This window comes from Sceloporus occidentalis, unplaced genomic scaffold (assembly GCF_023333645.1).
Source record: "Sceloporus occidentalis isolate IW3139 unplaced genomic scaffold, rSceOcc1.0.p SCAF_45, whole genome shotgun sequence".
NCBI lineage: Eukaryota > Metazoa > Chordata > Lepidosauria > Squamata > Phrynosomatidae > Sceloporus > Sceloporus occidentalis.
Window position 1 is genome coordinate 3,226,487 of NW_028317025.1, and position 22,780 is coordinate 3,249,266.

Consider the following 22,780-nt stretch of genomic DNA (forward strand, 5'->3'; position numbering starts at 1 on the left):
GCACTTGGAACCATTCTTTTTAATACTTTTATTAGTGATATTGCAGGGTCTTGATAGTAAGGTATGTCTTTTTACTGTTCACACAAATATTGGTAACGGGGTTGATGTTTCTGGAGGGATAAGACGAATGGCAAATAATCAGTGGTCAGCAAGGTGCCTGTAAATGGACACCTGTGTCCGTCACAAAGAGCTCCGGTGTCCACAACTGGGACCATGGGAAAATTAAAGCGTGCCTTACCTAGGCCTGTGACATGTTCTCTTTAAAGACAGTCTTCTCTCTTCACTGTTCGACAGATGTGTAATTGTGTGCATGTGAGCACAGATGTGTAAGTGGGGTGAGAAGGGGTGAGAAGAGTGTGTGTGTACATGTGTGTGTTCGTCAGTTTGTTTACATATGTGTGCCAGCGTATGCACAAACAAGTTGTTTGGGGGCAATGATGGCACAAACCAGCTGTTGAAGTGGGGGGGCCTTGGGGCAATTTTTGCACCAGGGCCTTGGGGTTTCTAGTTACGACTCTGTACTGAGGGGAACCCATCTGGTCCTGGACACTTACCCTGCGGGGTGGACTTTGCTGCTGTCTCAATTTCTTTTAATCCTCTGTTGACTCAAGAGTCTGAGTTCTGATAACCTTGTCTTTTGACAAGTTTGATAGAGATGGTTGGTGTGTTGGGGAAGGTAAGTTCTTGATAAGAATTTTGGAAGCATTCAGCTATCTTATCTGCGGTAAAATGTATATTTGCCTGGGGTCACAAATTTAAGGAATATAATTAGATGATCTTGTAGCTCGTAAAGCTCTGGCCAATAATTTCCCAGGTTTGTCTCCTAGCTCGTAAAAGTGTTTCCTGAGAAAATTCATTTTGATCCTAGAGCGCAGGAGGGTAGCTAGGTGGGATCTTAAAGTTTGCAACTGAGACAGTGTTGTTTGTGAAGGGGTCAATTTATGTTGATTTTCTTGTGTGGAAATTTGCTGGGATGTGGATAGAATGTTGGCAAATTCCATTTTTTTTAACTGAATAAGATGCCCTCTCATCACAGCCTTATGATCCTCCCAGACTGTAGGGATAGGGACATCTGGAGTGTAGTTTTCACTAAAGCAAATGTGTAGATGAGTAGTACAGTCTGCAACATGGGTAGGGTTTGCTAATTTGTTTCGCTAGCTCCAGTTTTTTTTTTTGTACTGTCCCAGGAGTGTAAATGACGAGATAAGAAAAGAGCATCAATTATTGTATAACAGTTGTATGTGAGGGAATAAAATGTGTAGTCTAAAACAGAACGGTGTTGGGCTCTCCATGTGTCTATTAATTGGAGTAGACATTTAACTTTTTTTATTTTAACAAAAGGGATGCAGGACCTTCCAGTAGAGCAATCAAGACTAGGATCTAATGTCATGTCTTAATCTCCTCCAAAAATGGTCAATAATCAGCCAATTTTTATAGGAGATGGACCAAAAAGGGACTTGTTTTTTTAGGGGCATAGACATTGGCTAACATAACCTTTTGTTGATCCATGAAACCTTTAAGAAAAATGCTCCTGTCCTCAGAATCCCTCCAGACACCCAGTAGTTGAAAGGGAATAGGTTTGTGAATCATAATTGCAACGCATTCAGTTTTAGAATTGGGGAACTCGATTACTGTATGGAAATATTTATTAACCTAAACTCTTTAATAACTGAGTAATGAGTTTCCTGAATAAAAGCAACATGTTTTCAGGGACTGCAGCATGTATAATAATTTAGACCTCTGCTAAGGCTTGTGAAGGTCATTCAGAGACGTAAACTTAGTGAGATTTAAGGACATGAGGAATGGAGGGCCAACTAAAGGAAATAGAGGACAAATATCCAAATAAAAATACAGATATTGCAAATGTTAAAGTAACAAACTGTAAAAACATGTAGGTGGTCTTGAGTTAAGACCACTGATCCGAGACAAGGTACCCTCAGGTTATTCTTTCGACCTTGGTTGTCTAGATCTTTCAAATGTCTAGTTAGATGTATCAACATACTTGCCTGCCCAATGAGCTGGCCAGTGAGCGTATCCACTGTACTGCAGATTTTAGAGTTTTAATCTTCCAAGGTAGTCATGCGGTCTCTAATTTGGTGTATATCTGCTTTGATTTCTGATCCCCTGGGTCATTTGGTGCGCCTGTGACAAGAAGGGTCCGAATGCAAACCTGTACTTGTGTCCTCAAAGAGCACGCTGTTCGGGCTAGTGGGAGGTTAGGCCATCTTAGAAAGAGAGTCCCTGGTCCTTTAAAATACGAGTGATCCGAGGTTATAGACAACTTTTCTTTTGTCACCTGTGTTTTAGGAGTCACAGGTACTTTGTCTTTGTTTGCCCATGATGTATACATTTTTGTATTTAGACAAAGGCTCTGAAGGGTTGGATATACTGCTTGCCTTTTTTATGGTAAGTCAACCATTTAATAGCTTAGGATAATAGGGTAATGGCTAATTAATAGAATTTTAACCTAGGGAATCTTCGAAGCATTGTTTTTAATGAAAAAATGATGGTGTCCTTCACTGATCCATTCTTTTTAATACTTGGTTTTAAAAATGTCCACCGTGAAACATGTTTGTGCTCCCCCAGCAAATAATTTAGGTAAACTTGAAAAAGGGTCAGAGCTGTGGCAGCTGACAGTTAATGCGAATAAGTGCAAGATAATGCACCTATGGCATAAAAACCCATAAACAGAGCAGGGCCGTAGGAAGGGTGAGAGAGGCACCTCCAGGTGCGTAAGGGCAGTGTATGTGTATATGCGTGTTTATGGGCAGATGTGTGTAAAGGCAGAGGTTTGTAAGGGAAGTATATGAGTTAGGTCTACCTGGTCCAGGAGAGAAGGAATCTTGTGCAGGAAGGCCGAACTATGCACTACCCACTAACAAGAAGGCAGGACGGCGGACTGCTAGTAGTGAGCTGAGCGGGGAGCGGGTGTTGGAGTGTAGCAGGCGATGAGCAGACCACCAGAACTCTGGTGCAGGAGGTACGGTTCCCAGAGACGTGAGCAGTAGTCACCGGACTGGATGGTAAACAACAGGAACACTGTAGCAGCAGGCTAAGTGTTAACAGAGGCACTGAGCAGGATGTCAGATGACAGACGCACCATAGCAGCAAGCCAAGGGTTAACAGATGCACTGGGCAGGATGTCAGACAGGCACACCGTAGCAGCAGACCAAGGGTTTACAGGTGTTGGGAAGTTCACAGGTAAACCAAAGCGCCAGACCAGAGGTTAAGAGGCAAAAGGAAGTCGAGATCAAAATCCGAGTCAAAAGCTGTAAAGGCAATCCGGAGGGTATGAGGATGGGCAGCAAAGGGTCCAGGGTCAGGAAGGATCAGCAACAGGCAGGAAAGGGTTAACAGGTAAATTCAGGGAAAAGCAGGGAAACAAACCGCCAAGTTGCTTTTAGAGACTCCAAACAGCAACTAAGCACCATGGAAAAGCTGTCAGTCATTTAAGTAGTCTCAGGAAGCCTCCTAATTACCTGTCCAATATCCGTGACGCAGTCCCTTAAAGAGTGCTGGCTTTCCGTGCATGTGCGAAGCACTCGTCGGGACGGCTGCAGACCGCGTTGCTAGAGGATGCGTCGAGCATTGGGTGCACAGCTACCTGCTGCATGGGTAAAGTAGTGTTTGTGACTGTATGTGTGTTTATGGGCAGGTGCGTGTAAGGGCAGTGTATATGTGTGTTAATGGGCAGGTGTTAGTAAAGGCAGTGTGTGTGGGCAGTTGTGTAAAAGGGCAGTGTATGTGTATACCTGTGTTTATGAGCAGTCGTGTGTAAGGGACGTGTATGTCTATATGTGTTTATGGGCAGGTGTGTGTAAAGGCAGTTTGTGTGGGCAGTCATGTGTAAGGGCAGTGTATTTGTATATGTGTGCTTATGGGCAAGTGTGCGTAAAGGGAGTGTGTAACGGCAGTGTAAATAAAAAAGACTCGGTAAAAAAAAATAGCTGGGGGGGCACAATTTTCCATTTTTGCCTCAGGCACAAAAGGAGCTAGCTATTTCTCTGGAGCAGAGTATAGAATACTTGAGACTGTCCTAACCTCAACATCTGAGAGAAGGGATTTAGGGGTAATTATTAGACTTGGGCGCCGGCCAACTCTTCATGTTGTCCTTCGTGTTCGGCTTTGTGGGGGAAAAAATCTTTGTATGCCACGAATATTCGCCCATTCCTGTGTTCAGTTCGCGCGAATATTCGTGTACATTCTTTGTGTGTTTTTTTCATCGCCTATTTGCTGTTTTTTGTAGAAGGGGTTAATACGGAGTTAACGTGGTATGCACTACGCAGCAGCTTTGGCGCCAGGATTTTAAATGTCCGTACAAGCAACTCTATTGGTCGCAGGCAGGGGCCTCGTCTGCCATCAACCAATGAAGTGCACCTGTACTTCATTGGTTTATGGCAGAAGAGCCCCCTGCTGGCCACCAATAGCGTGGCTCGTACAGACTTTTAAAATCCTGGTTCCACAACTTGGCTCCAAGAGTTAAAAGTCTGTACGAACGACCAATGACCTGAGACCTCAGGTCTATTAACCTTCAGAAGTTCGCAACCAATTTACTCCCTCTCCTATCTGTCACATGTCATGCCCTAACAACGCTACCTCTCTCTCTATAACTCCACTCTCACATCTGCTCTTGAGGATGTAGCCCCAGTTACTACTCGCTCTTCACGACGCTCACATTTCCAACCCTGGCACACGACTGTAGCCCAACACCTACGATGTTGTTCCCGCACAGCTGAGAGTAGTTGGCGAACGTCTCATTCCATGGCTGACTTTCTGCACTACAAATTTATGCTAAGTTCCTACTACTCCGCTCTCAACCTTGATGAAGAAACCTACTTCACCTCCCTCATCTCCTCCCTATCTCATAACCCTTCTTCGACCTATCCATACTACCCCTTCCACTAACCTTAATCCCTCTGACTTTGCCACATACTTCAGTACTAAAATCGATACTATGAGAAATTACATATCTGTACAGTCACCACCCTGCCCTCTCCCATCCTCTGACTATGCGCCCTCCTACCCACTGACCTCTTCTATTTTCACTACATTACTGTCGCTGAAGAGGAGGTACATTCTCTTCTTCTTTCCTCTTGTCCAACCACTTACAGGACAGAGACCTCTATGGCCAGTATTTGCACCTGGATCTGATATCCAGCAGGTTTCAACCAGAAGTCAGGGAAACGCCCGTGTTTACCATCCTCCCCGCAGACTACTGGGCTGAGGTGGGCTCAGTGCAAATACTCAGCTGTGTGCAAAGGAGGACCTGATGGATAACTTTGTGTGGCTTGTTGTGTCTATTGTATGTCAAGTACCCTTGTGTTTCCAAATAAACGGAATCCTGTTTTCACCTCAACATGAGGTCTGATGCTTGGGATGGGCTGCTATGATCCTTTATTTTTCTGAAGGGGTTAATTGGTGGTGTCCCAGCAGGAGGAAGCAACGTTTGGCTGGAGTACCCAGTCGGAGTACAGGACCTCCAGTCACACTCACTATCTACCCTGTCCCACCTTTTCTCACTATCTACCCCCTTCTCACTATTTACCCCCTCTTCTCCTTCTCAGTATCTACCCCCTCTCTCCCCCTTCTCACTATTCCTCACTTCTTCAGAGAAGCATACCATCTTAGCTGCTAGAACCCCCTTGTCATTGATACAACCACCACACTACCTCTCACGTTTTCTCTGTGCCTTAGGTTTTTCACCCCATTCCCTCAAGATTGTAAGCTTGCGAGCAGAGCCCTCTCCATCTAATGTATCGGTTTGTCTTAGTCTGTCAATTCTCGTCCTGTCATACCCCTTGAATATATGTTTTGTATTAAGCGCTGCGTAAATTGTTGGTGCTATATAAATAAAAGATAATAATATTTACCCTCTCTCTCCTCCTTTTCACTATCTAGCCCCTCTACCCCTTCTCACTATCTACCCCCATACCCCCTTCTCCCTATCTACCCCTTTCCCTCCCTTCTCACTATCTACCCCCTTCTCACTATCTACCCGCTCTTCCCCCTTCTCACTATCTACCCCTTCTCACTATATAACCTCTCCCCCCTTTGCAGTTCACTTACCTTGCAGAAGTCCCGCGGTGGGACATCATATTCCGGTGCTCAGCATAAAATGCCAGCACCGCAACCAGGACAGAGGCCTCGCGGAGAAGAGTGAGGGGCGCCGAGCAGTTGCTGAAAACGTCCTGAGCGACCAATTGGTGCCCCTCTTCTCCGCGTCTATCATGGCTGAACAGAAAAAAACAAAAATAACCCGGGGTTTCAATTGGGGGGGGCACAGCATGATGTAGGGGGGCCCATGGCCGACGCCACTGTATGGAGTACTAAAGATCCGGTCCTTCATTAATTGCCATCTATTTAATGATGGGAGTTGTGGTGTACCTCTGTCAGGCTCAGTATATATTGGTGGGAGTTATGCTGTACCACCCTTAGTATCTGTCTTATTATATAATGATGGGAGTTGTGCTGTACCCTCCTCATTGTCTGGCTCAACCATCAGTGCCTCGCTCAATATGATATTTATACTGTACCATATGTGTTTCTTTACTGTCCCATTGTCCTTAAGGTCCTATTAAGCTCATGCAAAGCACTTGCTCAGGCCTTGACCAGCACAAAATGCGAATTTTGTTTTACTATTATTTTTTTTAATGCTCTGGAATTCTGATATAATTTATTTCCCTGTTATTAACCAGCTTCATTTAGACGTTGTGCTGCAAATGTGTCTACTGTATACCAAGGATGTATGGTAGTGTTGTAGGAATTTGGTAATATAATCTGCACCATAGTAGCTAGGCATGGCTAAATTATACTAATTATGTTGGCTGGACAGATTGGGCAGAGCTTTGGGGGGTAGTACATTTTCAATCAAGTCATTAATAGCTGTGTTGCAAAATGCCTCTGTTTTTTTTTTCAAATGTTACAACGATGTCATGGGAGGTTTAGAAAAGGGAGAGCTTAACTCCTGTTTTTTGCTTTGTTTCAAGTCGAAAGCAGCACTGGCAGCATGGTCCCAAAGGGCTGGCATCAGTATTGAATTTAGCTATCTGAGGTCCATGTAATTTGGGTGGCACTAGCACAAATAGCTAAGTACAGGACTCATAGTGGGCAGGGTCCCTTGTGAATGGCAAGCAGTTTACCAGCATCCAGGGGATGTTATGCCAGTGCTACACCTGAGTACTCTTAAGGACCTCTGCCAGTCATCAAGATTGCAATTTTATGCAAACAAGTTTGTAATATGTTTTATTATCCTTTGATTGTCACCTTAACCCTTTAACGACAATGACTCATGGGGGCATGTTTGAGTTGGGGAGGGGGGCACTGTTGGATTTCTGGGGAGACTCCTTACCCACCTGCCCAGTCCCTTCTTATGTCTAAGTAACCCTGTGCTCATTGGGGGTACAGGGTGACCGTGAAACCTCTTCTAGTCTGCTGGAACCAGACTCCCATGGACTAGTCAGCTATGGGGGATCTACAAACCAGGAAACGCTTGACCGGGACCTAGCCGCATATTCATGAAACTGTGCGGTGGCTAGGAACCGCAGCGATGTCCTTCAACAATTGGAACATCGATACGGATGCTCTTTGCCCCACCATGTCGCTCTTTTGAGGATACATTAAGCTTGTGGAGGGCTACAAAGTAGGAGCTCGCTCTGGAACGCTGGTTTTATGGCCAATCTTTAGGACTGGGGATTACCCAGCTGCAGTTATGGAACTCTGGTCCGGCTACCGCGCAAACTGTTCCCGGGGAAGTGTTGCTGGCCATAGAACTGTATGGCTGGTGGTTAATGGGATTATACCTTTAATCCTATCATGTTTGCTGTATATATATCTGTGCTGTACTCAATAAAGAGAGTTCTGTTTTACCCCTACACTAAGTCTCGGCTAGTGCTTGGGGGAATATGAAAGGGTAATCCTTTCAGCAGCAAGGAAGATCTCTACAGCGGAGCTACTCAGTGCGAGTACGGGTCTCCGTCACAATTGCCTTCAAATAAATTGTGTTATTATCAATGACAATGTGGCCTTTTATTTCAATGCCTCTGTGTCTTTATTTTGAGATAATTTAATGACCATACTGACACTTCACCCATCAAGTATTTCTTCTTTTTGAGTCTTAAACCACACTTGCCAAACTGACATTCTGTCTAAATGAGTGTGCTTTACTCTCTTTTTGGTTTTGTATGTGTTTTTCTGCATATATATTTGTTTCTCTCTTTGCCTGGTTGCCCTCATTTGTAGTAGTAATATCTCCACATCTCTTGCAAGGAGCTAAAATATCCAAGTGGTTACAGCACATTTATAGCTATATAGCAATTTAGATGGGTAAACTGGCCTGAGCTCAAACCAGGTGAGATAAAGCTCCAGTTTACTCATCTCTAGAATTGCAAACTGCAGTTTCTCACATCTAGATCAAAGATTAAAAATGGGGTTACATGGATGGGATAGATCATAATATTCTACTGTAAATTTGCACAGCAGCAGATTACAGTACACTATTATAGAGGCCCAAACATTAGAATCCAAAGTTGCAGTACAAAGGGATAAGCAGGGGTCAATACAACACTCCAATGATCTGGGCTGGTGGCAGAGGTCCAAGAGTGGGTAGCAAAGGCAAAAGGTCAGTTATCCAGGGAACAAATGAATGTTAGCACATAAAAAGGAGCTTAGTAGCTGTGAAGGTGTCACTATAATGACTCGATTACTGAGAAGGCATGGCTGAAGCTAGTTGTGTTTTCCCTGGTGATTAGAGTATCTGGAGACATACACGCAGTCATGCTCATCCATAAGTACAGATCCTATGAGTTTTGTAATGTTAAGTAAAGATGCCTTTACCAGCTCCTGGATGGGTGGCCATATGGCCTCCAAGCAAATAAGCAGGTTTAACATCTACTGAATTTCTACTTGCTCAAAGCGAATATGGTCTTCATGACAACAAACTCTCTGCTCTTTCTTGTGAAACCACATCTCATTCAATCTATGGGTGTTTTTTCAAATACCAGGGACTTCAAATATTACACACAAAGTTTTAGCATGCACAGTAGGTATCTAAAATAGAGAGGCTGCATCTGAATTTACATAATCTACCTTGGAGGAAAGCAGTTAGTGGATTCACTATTCATTGAGCTGCTGTTTATTGACATCAGTGGGTACTCATTTTAGAATCTCAACTTCGGAGACAACCCTATGGGTTATTTTTAGCTTTCCCTTGAGCTGAGTTACTAGAAATATGTTTTTAACACATTACAAATTGAAGCAAGGTATCATGTAGAAGTACACAGATGAGTTTAGCTCTTACATTTGGCCTATGGTATTTTCAGTGAATAAAAATTATTGGGTTTTAACAAATGTTTGCTATGGTTACTGAAAAAACAACTTTTCAAAATGGTAAATCAAACTGCAAGAGACTGTGTTTACAAAAGTATTATTTGGGGCTGTGGAGATCAGATGTTGAGAAATGAGGTCACACAGAAATCGTAATTTTGTGTGGTCTTAATTAGTGTTAATCTAGATTAAACATGATATATTATACAATGTCAGGGGTTTTCTGTCAAAGCAAGAATCCTTGTGCTGCCTCAGCATTTGCTGTGTTGCTCAACATGATGGCAACACAGTCGCAATTTCAAGTAAGGGTAATTTTAAACATAGAAGAATCTAAGTTTCAATGAGAAGCACTTATTGGTATCTACTTATGTAGTAGTATAAGGGGACAACAAAGACTTCCAATAAGATACTGACATGTATAAGCATAGAACATATAGTATGCCCACCTGTTGGATATAGTTGACAAACTTGCACATGAACTCTCCAAATATCCATCCAGGAAGTGGATACAAGGCGGCTGTAAAAGGAACACAGGACACCAGGAAAATGATATCTGTGGTGGCCAGATTAGCTGTGGGTAAAAGAGAAAATTTGCTGTAATGTTGATAAAGAATGTATATCCTTTCTGTGAAAGATTTGGATGTGACTTCTATAGTAAATAGGAAATAGAGTTAACCACAAATAAATTGGTGTAACAGAGATCATTAGTAAGTGTTTAAAAAGGTGTAAGCTGAAAGTTTATTATGTGAACAATATTACAGATGATGCAGGTAGCTTTGAATGTTTAAACACAAAAAAAACAGTTTAATTAACTTTCTGTCGTGGGTCTGAATCTAAGGAATGACGAAGAGATCAATGAAGATCTATACCATTTTAGCACAATTATAACATACATATGTGAACCATCTTTTAAAGATTGTTGGGGGTCCTCAGTAAGCATTTGCTTGACCCTCCCCCAACAGGTTCCCTGGCATGCAATTATGTCCTTAATCAGAAAAAAGTACTTGCTGCACTGACTCTGCAGATTAGGAGGAGACTGCCAGAGTCAGTGTGGTCTTCCCTCCTTTTGACTCTGGTATGACTCCGGGTCAGACGTCCTTATACCACATGTGCAGGGCAAGAGCACAATACAATGCAAATCCCATAGTAAATGAATGCTCCGGCGATTGACCCAAAACAGATAAGCAAATAGCAATTAGTGACAGGCTTAGAAATTAAAGTTCCCCATCATCAACAGCTACACTGTGCAAGTTGATGAAACTTCACCTGGCAACTAGAGGGTTATGTTGTAAGGTTAATTACCGAGGTTAGTAGACTTGTACACAAGGTCCAAAATCATTTCAGACAAATTTTCCTTTTCACTTTTTACTAATTGATTTTCGGACAAGTTTTGTTTTCTGCCCTTTATTTTCAGACAAAATTCTATGGCTTTTTAAATTCACAATACTAAATTCAGGTGCAAAAAATAGAAATCTCTCTCTGATTTTTTTCCCAATATAGAGATCTCTGGCATTGCAATGGTTAATTATAGCCTTTTTTCCCTTTTGTTGTAGGTAACCTTTTGTACCATGTCCTTAATTGTTTCCTGTGGAGCTTGCATTTGCTAATACTTAATAAGCAGCACCTGTTAGATATATTGAGCTCTGAATGCTTAACACATGTACCCACTTTGAACTTTAAACACATTTTTGGGGAACTTTGCCAAAAATGTTAATCATAGCTTTTTTAAGCATGTATGATCCCAGATAAAGCAACATTTTGTTTATACTGGAAACAACACAGAAAATGTTTGAGAAGGAAAGATAACTCATCTATAGCAGGGACAACATAATGCATAAATTCATAATGCTCTGAAAAAAACCTTTTCTTATAATCGAACAAATAATGTATAAAATATATATATATATATATATATATATAGATCTTATATTCAAGGTCATTTTATAATCCGATCTCAACTAGAGGTCTGACTGTAAGACTAAGATCCCCCGCAGGACTGCAGTAGACCTGGATCATCGACTCTGACAGCCGGTGGACCTCTGTGCGATGCACGCAGACAACCTCCATTGCTTCTGTCGGGTCTTCTATGATGAAGCGCTGGTGTGACATGACCTTCCATGCTCCACCATAGAAGCCCCAGCGGAAGTACCGGGAAAAAGACAGGTATTGGTGGAGCAGCCCACCAACGGTGAGCGGAGCGACAGAAGTAAATATAAACGTAACTCACCCTCACCCCAATGGGTTATATAGAATAAATTACATGAAAAAAATAATAATAATAATAGTGCACTCTGTATGATAAAATATAGCAAACATTTTTTTAAAAATGTATAAAAAACTCACATTCTGATGAGTCAGACAAAGAAGTACCGGGCAGCAGAAGAGGTTTTCTGCACACATCACGCAGATGTTCACTGGCTGCCGGAGAGGAGGATCCCCCGCAGCGCTGCAGGGGACCTGGATGTCACGTTCTGCCCAGGCTGCGGAGCTGCATATCTGTCTTGTTTCAGTTTCCCTGTTTTGCTTCGATCCATTCCTGGATTTCCTTTTGCTTTGTTCTGATCTTCCATTCCTTGCTTCTGCTTCAGCTCTTTGCTTCAGCTCTGTTTCCTTTATAAGGTGTGCCCCACCTGTGTGTTCTGTTCGTCTCAGTCTTCAGTCTAAAGGTATGTCTCAGTGCTATGTGTTTGGTTTACATGTTTGGTTTGTTTCGTACCACTGTCCGCAGGATTAGCGTTAGGACCCACCGTCATTGGAGTACTTTGGCGTAGTGGTGGGCTAAGCATACTATGGCCATATCATGTGACGGAATCTCCAATTGTTATCAAACAGTCTTAGGCTAGTTCTTGTATTCATGTTTGTTTGTCTCTTATGTACCTTTCCCTTCTTCCTTGTCTCATCTGAGGATTCCGGTTCCTCTCTCCTCTCTCCTCTCCCTTTGTCCTAGTTCATATGGCCTATCCTTGCTTAAAGGAGAAGCGTCCGAGGATTCCGGCTCCTCACTCCTTCCCCTGTGTTCCTTGCCTTGTTCCCTGTCCTTTGTTGTGCCCTGTATCATGTATATCTTGTCTAGTAATGTTTATTCCTTGTCTGGTTCACTGTAGTGCCCTATATCATGTATATCTTGTCTAGTAATGTTTATTCCTTGTCTGGTTCACTGTAGTGCCCTGTAACATTATGTCTTGTCTGGTTAAGTTTCGTGCCTGGTCTCCCTGTCCCTTGCTTGTTATGTTTCTGCTTACCCTTTGCTTAGCTTCCATACTCCCAGCCTGCAGCATCCTGCATGTGATTCTAATGATATGCTTCATGCCTGCTCCAGGGTGCCTGCAGGATACCACTTCACTTTGTTCTGGACTACATCCGCTGCCATATCAGGGCACTGGTGTTTGGCTGCACTACCCTAGGTGCTCAACACCTGGGTGAGTGTGGTTACCCTGCAACCAGACCCTGTCCAAGCTCCACTACTGCACTGTGACTCCTGCATACAATCTTCGGGCGCGCTGGGTCCTTTCAGTCATCTGTTTGGACCCAGTCCGTGACACTGGATCCTCGTCTCTGGCAGCCGGTGAACGTCTGCCAGGCAACCTCCGCTGCTACCTGGCACTTCCGCTGGGGCTTCTACAACAGACCCTTCAGGCAGGGCCTTTGCATTAAAGTGTTTGGACCGCTGTGCTTTGGCCCTGTACCTGACCCTGTGTTAATCCTGCCGTCTGCATTGCCAGTGGGCATCCTGCCATCTGCCCTGCCATTGGGCATCCTGCCGCCTGCCCTGCCAGTGGGCTTCCTGCCGTCTGCCCTGCCAGTGGGCATCCTGCCGTCTGCCCTGCCAGTGGGCTTCCTGCCGTCTGCCTCGCCAGTGGGCTTCCTGCCGTCTGCCTCGTCAGTGGGCTTCCTGCCTCGCCAGTGGGCTTCTTGCGCCTGTCTGTACCATCCCACTAGCTGTCATGCATCGTGGGGTAGAGACAGAACCCCTTGTATCCCCTGCGACTGGGCTCCTACCTGACCTGCTTACCAGGGTCATGACAATGCGCATTGCATAGACATTCTCCGGTTGCCCCCACTAGACACCAGGGAGTCTGGAGCACGGGGGACAAGTGTGGGGATGTATTGGTAAGTCTGGGGGGGCAGAGTGGCATATAGGGGTATAGGGCATATCAGGCAGGCAGAGTGGCATACAGGGGGGTATAAGGCATATCAGGGAGGCAGAGTGGGATATCGGGGGGGGCAGAGTGGCATATAGGGGATATCAGGCATATCAGCGAGGCAGAGTGGCTAATAGGGGGTATAAGGGATATCTGCTGGGAAGAGTGGCATATCAGGGAAGCACAGTGGCATTGTTACCTCCCTCGGCGTTTCGGTGCTCCCTCAGGCAGGGGAGCTGAAATGTAGTCCCCGCGTTCAATCCCCTTCTTGTCTGGATAGCGGGAGCCGCCGGCAGGTCCTCCCAGCTCATAGACGCGCGCCCCCGCGTGGATCGAGAAATCAAAGCAGGCGTCTATCATGACGACATGACAGCCGTCTGCGCATGTATTGGTCTGAAAGGGACGTTTATCTATTTCCCCGCTCCCCTAATTAGATGGGATATTTAAACCCTCAGTTTGTATTCCACATTGCCTGTGATAGTGCCTCAATACTTCACTAGTGTTTTGACTATGTATGAAACTTTTGGCTTTGAACTCTGCTTGTTCCTGACTACCACTGTTTGCCGCTTTCCCTGAACTGTGCTACGTGACCCCGACTACTCTTTTATCTGACCCATGATTATTGTCTATTTGTTCCTGATTTCGGCTTGGCTCCTGACCACTATCGGTGCTGGTTCTGCTGCCCGCTGCCAAGTGATTCTGTTACCCGCGGTGTACCAGTATTCCAGTAGGGGCAGCCTTCTCCAGTTTCTGCAGCGAGGATCCACTTCTGGGGGGGTCGTCTTCTAATCTGGGTGGTCTTATATTCGAGCAAATATAGTATATATATATATATATATTTATATATATATTTATATATATTACTCATAGTCAAAAGGTTAGAATTAAAATGTATAGTTTATAGTAGTTTAGGTTGAGAAAAGACTTGCGTCCATCAAGCTCAACCCTTTTCCAAGTAATTATTGTTCCTTCAGCATCCTTATATATAGTGGAATGACTCATTCTAGCTCTTGCAAAAATATTTCATAAGTAAAATGTCTTTTTAATGATAGTAAATGTTATTATGTAATAGACTTGCCTACCGTTTATTTCTTGTTCCACAAGGGATACAGTCAATCGGATTCTGCTACAAAGCAGTTGATGATTTACATTAACCATCAAGCAGTTATGGTAATTTGATGAGCAAATCAAGGCTACGTAGTCCTGGTTATATTAAATAACCTTATAATGGCTTCAAGGGCTCTCCATGATGTCTCTGTGCTAGTGGCATCTACAGGTGTAGCATACTATTTCTATATTACATGAGGGTTCATTAACTACAAGAAAAAGTAGGAGGTGTTTGACAGACACAACCACATAATGTATACCATCAATTAGAGTCTGTTGCCATGGACAACTCTTGCAAAGTATTTAATATACCTATATATGTACTCTGGTATCGACCCATTTAAGAGTTTTCTTTTCAAGGCTATTAGGTAGTGCAGAGCTGAGACATCAAGAATATTAAAAAAGAAACATAAAACATGAATTGTATTTAAGAATCTGAACACAATCATCGTTTCCAAGGTTGTATCCCCATTGTTTATGAGATATTTGAAAATAGCTCTCTAGGATTTGGGATATTTTTGTTTTTGAGTCAATATTTAAGTTTTGTAGCCTTGAAGACTTTAGTAGTACAGAATCGAAAATATATTCATTTAAAGCTACAATGTGTAACGTTGGTAACAGAGAAGGAACCCAGAATAGCGTTCAATATCAGGTTTATTCAACAGGACAGGATAGCTATGCAACAGGACAGGATAGCTATGACAGAAATGCAGAGAGCCACTTAGACGATAAGGCTTTTAGCAGACCTTGGAGAAATGATGAGCGCCATGTAGTACATCAGGCCTTTAGAAGTATAGGTACGCCAGGTAGAAATGCAGAGTAACAAAATAAACAGTCTGGAGACAATAACAGAACTACAATGGAAGTTTTAGCAATAGACTACTAACAGCATTGAGCTCAGCAAACACGATAACTGAGCACTGCATGGAAGTCAGTGCTCGGTTTTAAACTTGCCACGCTCAACTGCCCCTGCCCCCAGGCAGTGACATCACGTAATGTGGGTCCTTCTGTCGCCATGGAGGCAGAGGATAAGAAGGGTGCGTGGAAGAAGAAACAGTGAGAGGCACTAGTAAAGTGATGGGTAGGGAAGACAAGTCTGCAGCATTCATGGTGGATTGTAAAGGCGCTATAAGCTACAATGAATTACAATGGTCAAGGCAATAAGTAATGTGGGCCTGAAAAAGAGCCTTAGTGGCATTTTGTGATGAGCATTTTTTGAAAATGGGGGGTAACTGAAAGGCCAAAGTCAAGGGTAACACTAAGGTAGCGAGCGTGAGGGGACAGAGAGATGATTGTCCCATTGACGTTGAGGGAAAGTGTTGAAGGAATGTTAGCATCAGAGGGAGGGAAGATAAGAAGTCTGGTTTTCAAGAGATTGAGTTTTAAGAATCGTGCAAACATCCATTAAAAACAGGAGTCGGACAATTTTGTTCCCGAAATTAAAATGGGCCCCCGATTTTCATCCGAAATGAACAGGGAGGAAATGGAATTTATTTTCCAAACATGAATGGGTCAAAAACTAACTGGAAAATTTGTGACCCATTTGCACATGTCTTATATTTATCAACTGATTAATTACACCACAATTGTTATGCAGGGCCTAGGACAGCACAGGTTGATTAACCCACGATGCAGAGGCGGTAGTGGACTCACAAGGTAGTGGACGCAGTTAGAGCTCTCCTAAGCAAACAAAGCAGTACAGGGTCAGCGGCAGACAATCAAAGTCAGGATAATCCGAGGTCGGGGCAGGTAGTGCAGGTTCAAGGTCGATCACTTCGGTACACAGAAGTCAGTCTAACAAGAATAAAGCGAAAAACATGAACCCAGAGCAAACCACAAAGTTACTCATTGAACGGGCATAGTACAACTGGTTTAAATAGGACTAGTGCCGGGAAAACAGGCAATAAGCCAATAGGGAGCGAGATGACGTCATCGTGGCTGACGCACGCAAATAGCACCGTGGCGACCTAAAACAAACAGTGTCAGTGTGTGCTACACGCGTGGCGTCGCGGGTGTACGACGCTGGCACACACTGTAGAGGAGCAACGCCCATCAACGGCAGACACATGGGAAGAGGGGAAGATAGCTAACAAGGTAATAATTCAATATAGACAAATAAAAGGACAAAAAGAGGAATGTTACTGATGCAAACAATTTGGAATTCCTACAGCACTATGGAATTTAATGGCGCTATATAAAACAATAAATAATAATAATAATTTACTAAGCTACTAACATACTTCTGAGGCCAACTGTACATGTTAGCTTTCAAACAAGGCCCTCATTACCTAATGTATCGCTTTGTCTTAACCTTGGAATGTATGTACTATTAGAAACACTGTATAAATTATTGCAGCTTTTTTAAATATAATAAGAATATCGCAACAATATATCATGGTAAACCCTAAAACATTTTTTGCCTATTAACCCCCCCAAATGACAAACCAAGTAGAAAAAGTGATGGGAGATCAATTATTTGCTTAAAAGCTCCCATCCATGTATCCAATTATATATGTAGATTGCACACACAGCCTAGGTATACAATATGATGCATCTTAGACACATATACAAGGAGTTAAATTTCATAATCCGACAAAGCAAACAAAATATAGGTGAAAAAAACAAAATACACAGATGTCCGCACATCTAATGGACCTGCTATAGGGAGCTACAACTGTTATCCTCATAATCATGCTGGTTGAAAGGGGAGTTGTAGTTCTCAAAAACATATTGATTTGTTTAGAAATATGTATTTACATGAATGTGTCCCTGTATCATTATTCTTTGTGGGGAAAGGTTTTAAGGATTGGTTGGACACTAGACTTGTGCATTCGTCTTCGGGCGAACATGAAAACGAGCACGAAGAGGCCGTTTTTTTGTTCGTTCCGAAGGAACGTAGAACAGAATACAGTGCCGGCAAACCGTAGGCGAAGACGAAGACTCACAATCACGAAGATTCGAAGATTCTTCGTGATCGTCTTCGTTTTTGCCGCGCAACCGCCAAAATTTCAAACAGGAGTGAGCTGATCCTCGTCTGTCCAATCAGCTCACTCTTGTGACGTAACGCTAAGGGTCTCGTCCAATGCCTGTGCTGCTGTTTTTTGAATTCTGAAGGCGCCTTTATAAGACCAGAGCTTGCCTGAGAGATCCATTCATTTTTCGCTGTGACTGCTTTGGCAACACTGCTGTGCTGCATCCGAGCGTTACAGAGAGAGATTGTTCTGTTCTGTGTGAGACTGGTAAGCCTTAGCCTGCCATTTCTCACTGTGTACTTCATCCTCACTTCAGTGCTACTTAATTAATATATTTAATAATAATAATTTGATTAATTTAATTTTTTTAAAATTAATTTGTCATCAACTTTAGTGTAAGTGCTGTTGAGTTGACAGTGCACCCAGTGCCTCAGTGGCACTGGGGTGCCCTTGCCCTGGGCTGGCACTAGTGCCTATTGCCTGTCCTGCTTAAATAAATTAAATAGAATTTATAAATTACAATTTAATAGAATCTATAATTTAATAGTTCATTATAATATTATATATATATATATATTTGTCAGTCATATATATATATACTATAGTATACTAGTGTAGAGTGTACTGTAGACATTCATCTACTAGTGTCTAATTTAAAATCAGTAATATTAATTAATATAATTAATAATTGAATTCATTATAAAATTATATATATATTTGTCAGTTATAGTTAGTAATAGTATACTAGTGTAGAGTGTACTGTAGACATTCAGAACATCTACTAGTGTCTAATCTAAAATCAGTAATATCAATAATTCTCTAATTCTTTCTTATCTTAATAGTTAATTAAATTAGCTATAAATAAAAGTAATAATATTAATTAATTACTACTAGCGTATAGTTCAGCTAATCTTATTAGTACTGGTGCTGCAGCTCTATAGTTTGTGCTTTGTTTTAGCAACAGTAAGAGACCAAGTCAATTTTTCTTAATTAATCTTTCATTTTATTTCATTTGTTTTGCTCACCTCAGTCCATCAGTGAAGTGAACTTGTTGGGCTAGTGAGTGCAGCCGCATAAGTGCTGTGTTTTTTTTTGATCAGCAAGCAGTGACGTTAACTGTTTTGCAAAGATTTTCTCATTTATTTTACATTTTATTTCAATTTTATTAAAAGTACCCTTAGTGTTTTGCTCACCTCAGTCCATCAGTGAAGTGAACTTGTTGGGCTAGTGAGTGCAGCAAGCAGTGAAGATAACTGTTTTGCTGTGACATTTTATTTTATTTCTAATTCTTTTCAAGAAAAATTGACTGTGACGAGCTGTACTAAGCAAAGCTTCAAGCTACTAGCTGTAGTACTAAAATAATTCTAATCTTCTTTAATCTTAATCTATAATATATTATAAATAATAATATTCTAATTCATAATCTATAATATAAGTAATTCTAATTCTAAATTCTAATTCATAATCTATATTCTTCTATCTATAATACATAATATATAAGTAAATTAGTTCTAATCTATTAATATTATATAACTTAATATTAATTAATAAATCATATACTGAATCTGATTTAACCTCACTTTAGCTTAGTGGGTTTGAGAGCGTCTGCCTAGAGGTAGACTTATAGTAAGGAAATATAGCTTTAGGCTAGCATAGTGGTAGGCTAAGCTCTTAGGCCCGTGTAAATTCAAATTAAAAATAAAATACTGCTAGTTATTAAATAGTTAATCTTGAGTTAATAATTTCAATAACTTTAGGATTTTGGCAGATTGCACACAGCACAGTGCAGTAGTGCATAGTTTTACTTTTTAAGCAGTAGCACTGAAGAGAACTTCCTCTAATTTTTTTGTCTTTAATTCGTTTTTCCTTTTTTTTATTTTTATTTTTTTATTTTTTTTTTTATAGTTTTTTAAACACTACACTACACTACACTACACTACACACACAACACAAAATTTGAAATGGATCCTCCTTTTGGGACTAAGGAGGGACAAGCTCCATCTACCACCACCACCACCACCACCAGCACCACCACCAGCACCACCACCAGCTCTAAGATGCAGCCTTTGCGTCAGTCTAGTCGGCCAAGTAGGCCAAGCTCTCGCTTATCATTTGGGGAAGCATTGCTTGAAGGATCATCAAGTAAAGGAAAGGCACCAAAAGCAGGCAGTAGTAGTGCGGCTAGGCCCACAAGCTCTATGGTTTTTTACGGAAAGCCTAAAGCACCAGAAGCACGTTCAAAGTTAAAGGGTAGCACAAGTAGTACCAGCCCAGTGACTAAAAAGAAGTGCCTTTTGCCCCAAGCAGCATCTTCCCCATCCACCAGCAGCATGCAAGGTACCAAGCAGAGCCAAATTAGCAGCAAGACTCAGAGGGGTCCCAAACCAAAGCGATCTCATTCCTTTGTAGGGAAAACCACCACCACCACCACCCCCGCCTCTACCACCACTAGTGCTGCGCCTACTGTTCCCACTGGTACCGCCACGCCATGTCCTCCTAGTACCTCTAGCAAGCCACCAAGTCCTTACAAAATTTTTGTAAAGACAGTTAGAGAGAGGGCTACACATAGTGGAACTCCACCTAGCGAGGTAGCAGAGGAGCCTGAGACTGAGAGGCCAAGTGCAGAGTCTATTCTTCCTGCTCGCACTACTACTAGTCACGAGTCTCACGACGATATCAGTCTTAGCTCCAGCCTAGCAGGAATTCCATTCGATCTGGCTAATGAAGAGCTAGACTATGAGCCAGAGGAAGTAGAGGAGATGAGTGGTCAGGAATCAGATTCCTCAGGGAGCAGTGTCCAAATGACTAGTGCACAATTTTCCCCTGAGCCTCCACCTTCTCCGCTACGATCATCACCATCACCACCACCAGCAGCAGCAGCAAAACCTAGCAAATCTAAAGCAATTAGCAGTCCCACTATGGCCAGTACTGTTACCACCAGTCCCACCACCACTAGTTCTGCCTCTGTTCATCCACCCCGAGCAGTAAGAGCAGCACCCAAGGCACACTCCAAGGCTATGCGCGCCCCAATTTGGGAGCACTTTGAAAATGTTGAAGAAGGGCGCTATGGAAAGTGCAAACATTGTGGGAAGCTAATAAGCAGAGGGAAAGTGTCTGGCCATTTTACCAGTGCTAGCATGAAGCATCACCTCAGCACTCAACACAACGCTGTGCTATTGGGGAAAGATGCAGAGGTAAAACTTAGTGCAGGCAGCATAGCTGGTGGCCGTGGAAAAACCCCAACAGCTTCTTCTTCTGAGCCAATAGCAGCAGCAGCAGCAGCAGCAACTAGTGCTGGCAGCCAGAGACCAAGGCAGGTTGGAGCACTGCATGCCCAGCCCACCCTGGAAGAATTTGGGGCATTCCACTCCAAGAGAACGATGCCCAAACAGCAGGCCAATAAAGTAACGCGACTTATTGGTCAGTTCATTGCTGTTGGAGGGGCATCCTTCTCCATGATTGAAGGGGAGCCTTTCAAACAATTGATGGCGGCTGTGGCTCCACAATACACAGTTCCGTCACGTTCCACTTTCAGCAGGAACATTGTCCCCTCGCTGTATCGGTCCTGTGTTGCAGCAGTGAAAGAGGAGCTTTCCAAGGCTGCTGGTCAGTGTGTTCATTTCACTACAGATTTGTGGAGTGCACCTAGCGCCCAGCATGCCTTTCTTTCTTTGACAGCACACTGGTGGCAGCCCGGTGTGTCTAAGGAAGTTGCTGCAGCAGGCTACCGATCATTCCTTCTCCATGCAGAAGTGATGGATGAAAAGCACACTTCCCAAAATATTCTGCATGCGATTAGGAAAATGTTTAGCCTTTGGGTGGGAGCAGAGGCGGGCACCAATGTTGAAGTTGGTTTTGTGGTAACTGACGGAGGTGCCAATATGGTGAAAGCGCTGCGAGATGGTCATATTGTTGGTGTGCGCTGTGCAGCCCACATCATCCATCTTGTAGTGAAGGCAGCAATGTCAGAAGGAACTAATGTGGCAGCAGTAGTTCTGTCCCGCTGCAGAAAGATCGCTGGGCACTTTCACCATAGTGTTAAGGCTAGCCAACTTTTGAGGGAAGAGCAAGAGAGGTCAGGTCTTCCCGTACACTGCCTACGTCAGGATGTCAGTACACGGTGGAACTCCACGTTAGACATGCTAGAGAGGATTTTGGAGCAGCAGAGGGCAATCCATAATCTTGCCTCAGAGCACAATATTGGGATTACCTCTCCATTGAATAGGGAGGATTGGACAGTGATCGCCCAGCTAGTGGCAGTCCTTAAACCATTCAGGGATGCCACAGAAAATTTAAGCTCAAACACTGCCAGTCTGGCCCAGGTAATCCCAGTGTTCTCCCATCTAGGCAGCAAGATGGATGTGTTCCTTGGAAACCGTGAGGCTGTTCAAGGTGGCACTCTACATCCTGACGTAGCAGCCATAGTCAGGAAGCTGAAGGATCTGCTAAAAGTACACCTTCGCAAGCGAATGGAAGAGAGTCCCGAAATGATGCTAGCGTGCCTTTGTGATCCAAGAATTAAGGGAAAGCTAGCTTTGAAATTCAATGTTCTCAGTAGCTACCGGGAGCAATTGGTCAACAAGGTGCGTGACTGGCAGCGTAAAATGGGAATGCTGTCCGAGGAGGGTGAGGTGCAGGAGGAGGAAGAGATGATGTGGTCTGCTACCCCTAGCAGCAGCATCAGCAGCAGTGCCACAAGCAGCACAACACAGCTGAGTGGAGCAGCTGCGTTTTGGGAAGAGGCACTTGGCAGTATAGTTGGACCATCTGACAGAGCTAGCAGCAGAAAGGAGAGTAGTGCTGCTGAAATGGTCAAACTTTACCTCTGTGAAGTTCCTTCTGCTCCTAATGTTGATCCTCTTAGCTACTGGGATGAAAAGAAGAGTGTGTGGCCTGCACTCTCATGGGTTGCGCAGCAGCTTCTATCATGTCCGCCAACCACTGTTCAAAGTGAGCGCGTGTTTTCTATGACTGGAAACATACTGAGTCCACAGCGCTCACGCATGGCACCTCATCTGATGGAGCAGATTGCCTTTCTTAAATTCAATCTGCCCAAATTGGGTTACCCAGCTCTTAGCTTGGAAAGTTAAATTTTTTCTCTCTAATGTTTAAGGTAGTTTCTCCCCCTGGTTGCACTTGCTGCGGTGTGGCAATGCCTGCTACCTCCGCTGGTGTAGCCAATTTACGCTAGGGCCTAGTGTCTGAGCTCTGTAAGTCCGCTCCCAAACGCCTAGGACT

At 43.3% G+C, this 22,780-nt stretch overlaps 1 protein-coding gene across 1 annotated transcript in view; it reads right to left on the minus strand.

Annotated features, from left to right (window-relative positions):
• Positions 1 to 22,780, minus strand: part of LOC149289478 (G protein-coupled receptor 54-like) — a 128,121-nt gene that overhangs the window by 71,114 nt on the left and 34,227 nt on the right. Inside the window, exon 2 of the mRNA XM_089490640.1 lies at positions 9,768 to 9,892. Coding sequence (XP_089346766.1) covers positions 9,768 to 9,892 — 125 coding nt within the window. The remainder of the gene's footprint in view (positions 1 to 9,767; positions 9,893 to 22,780) is intronic.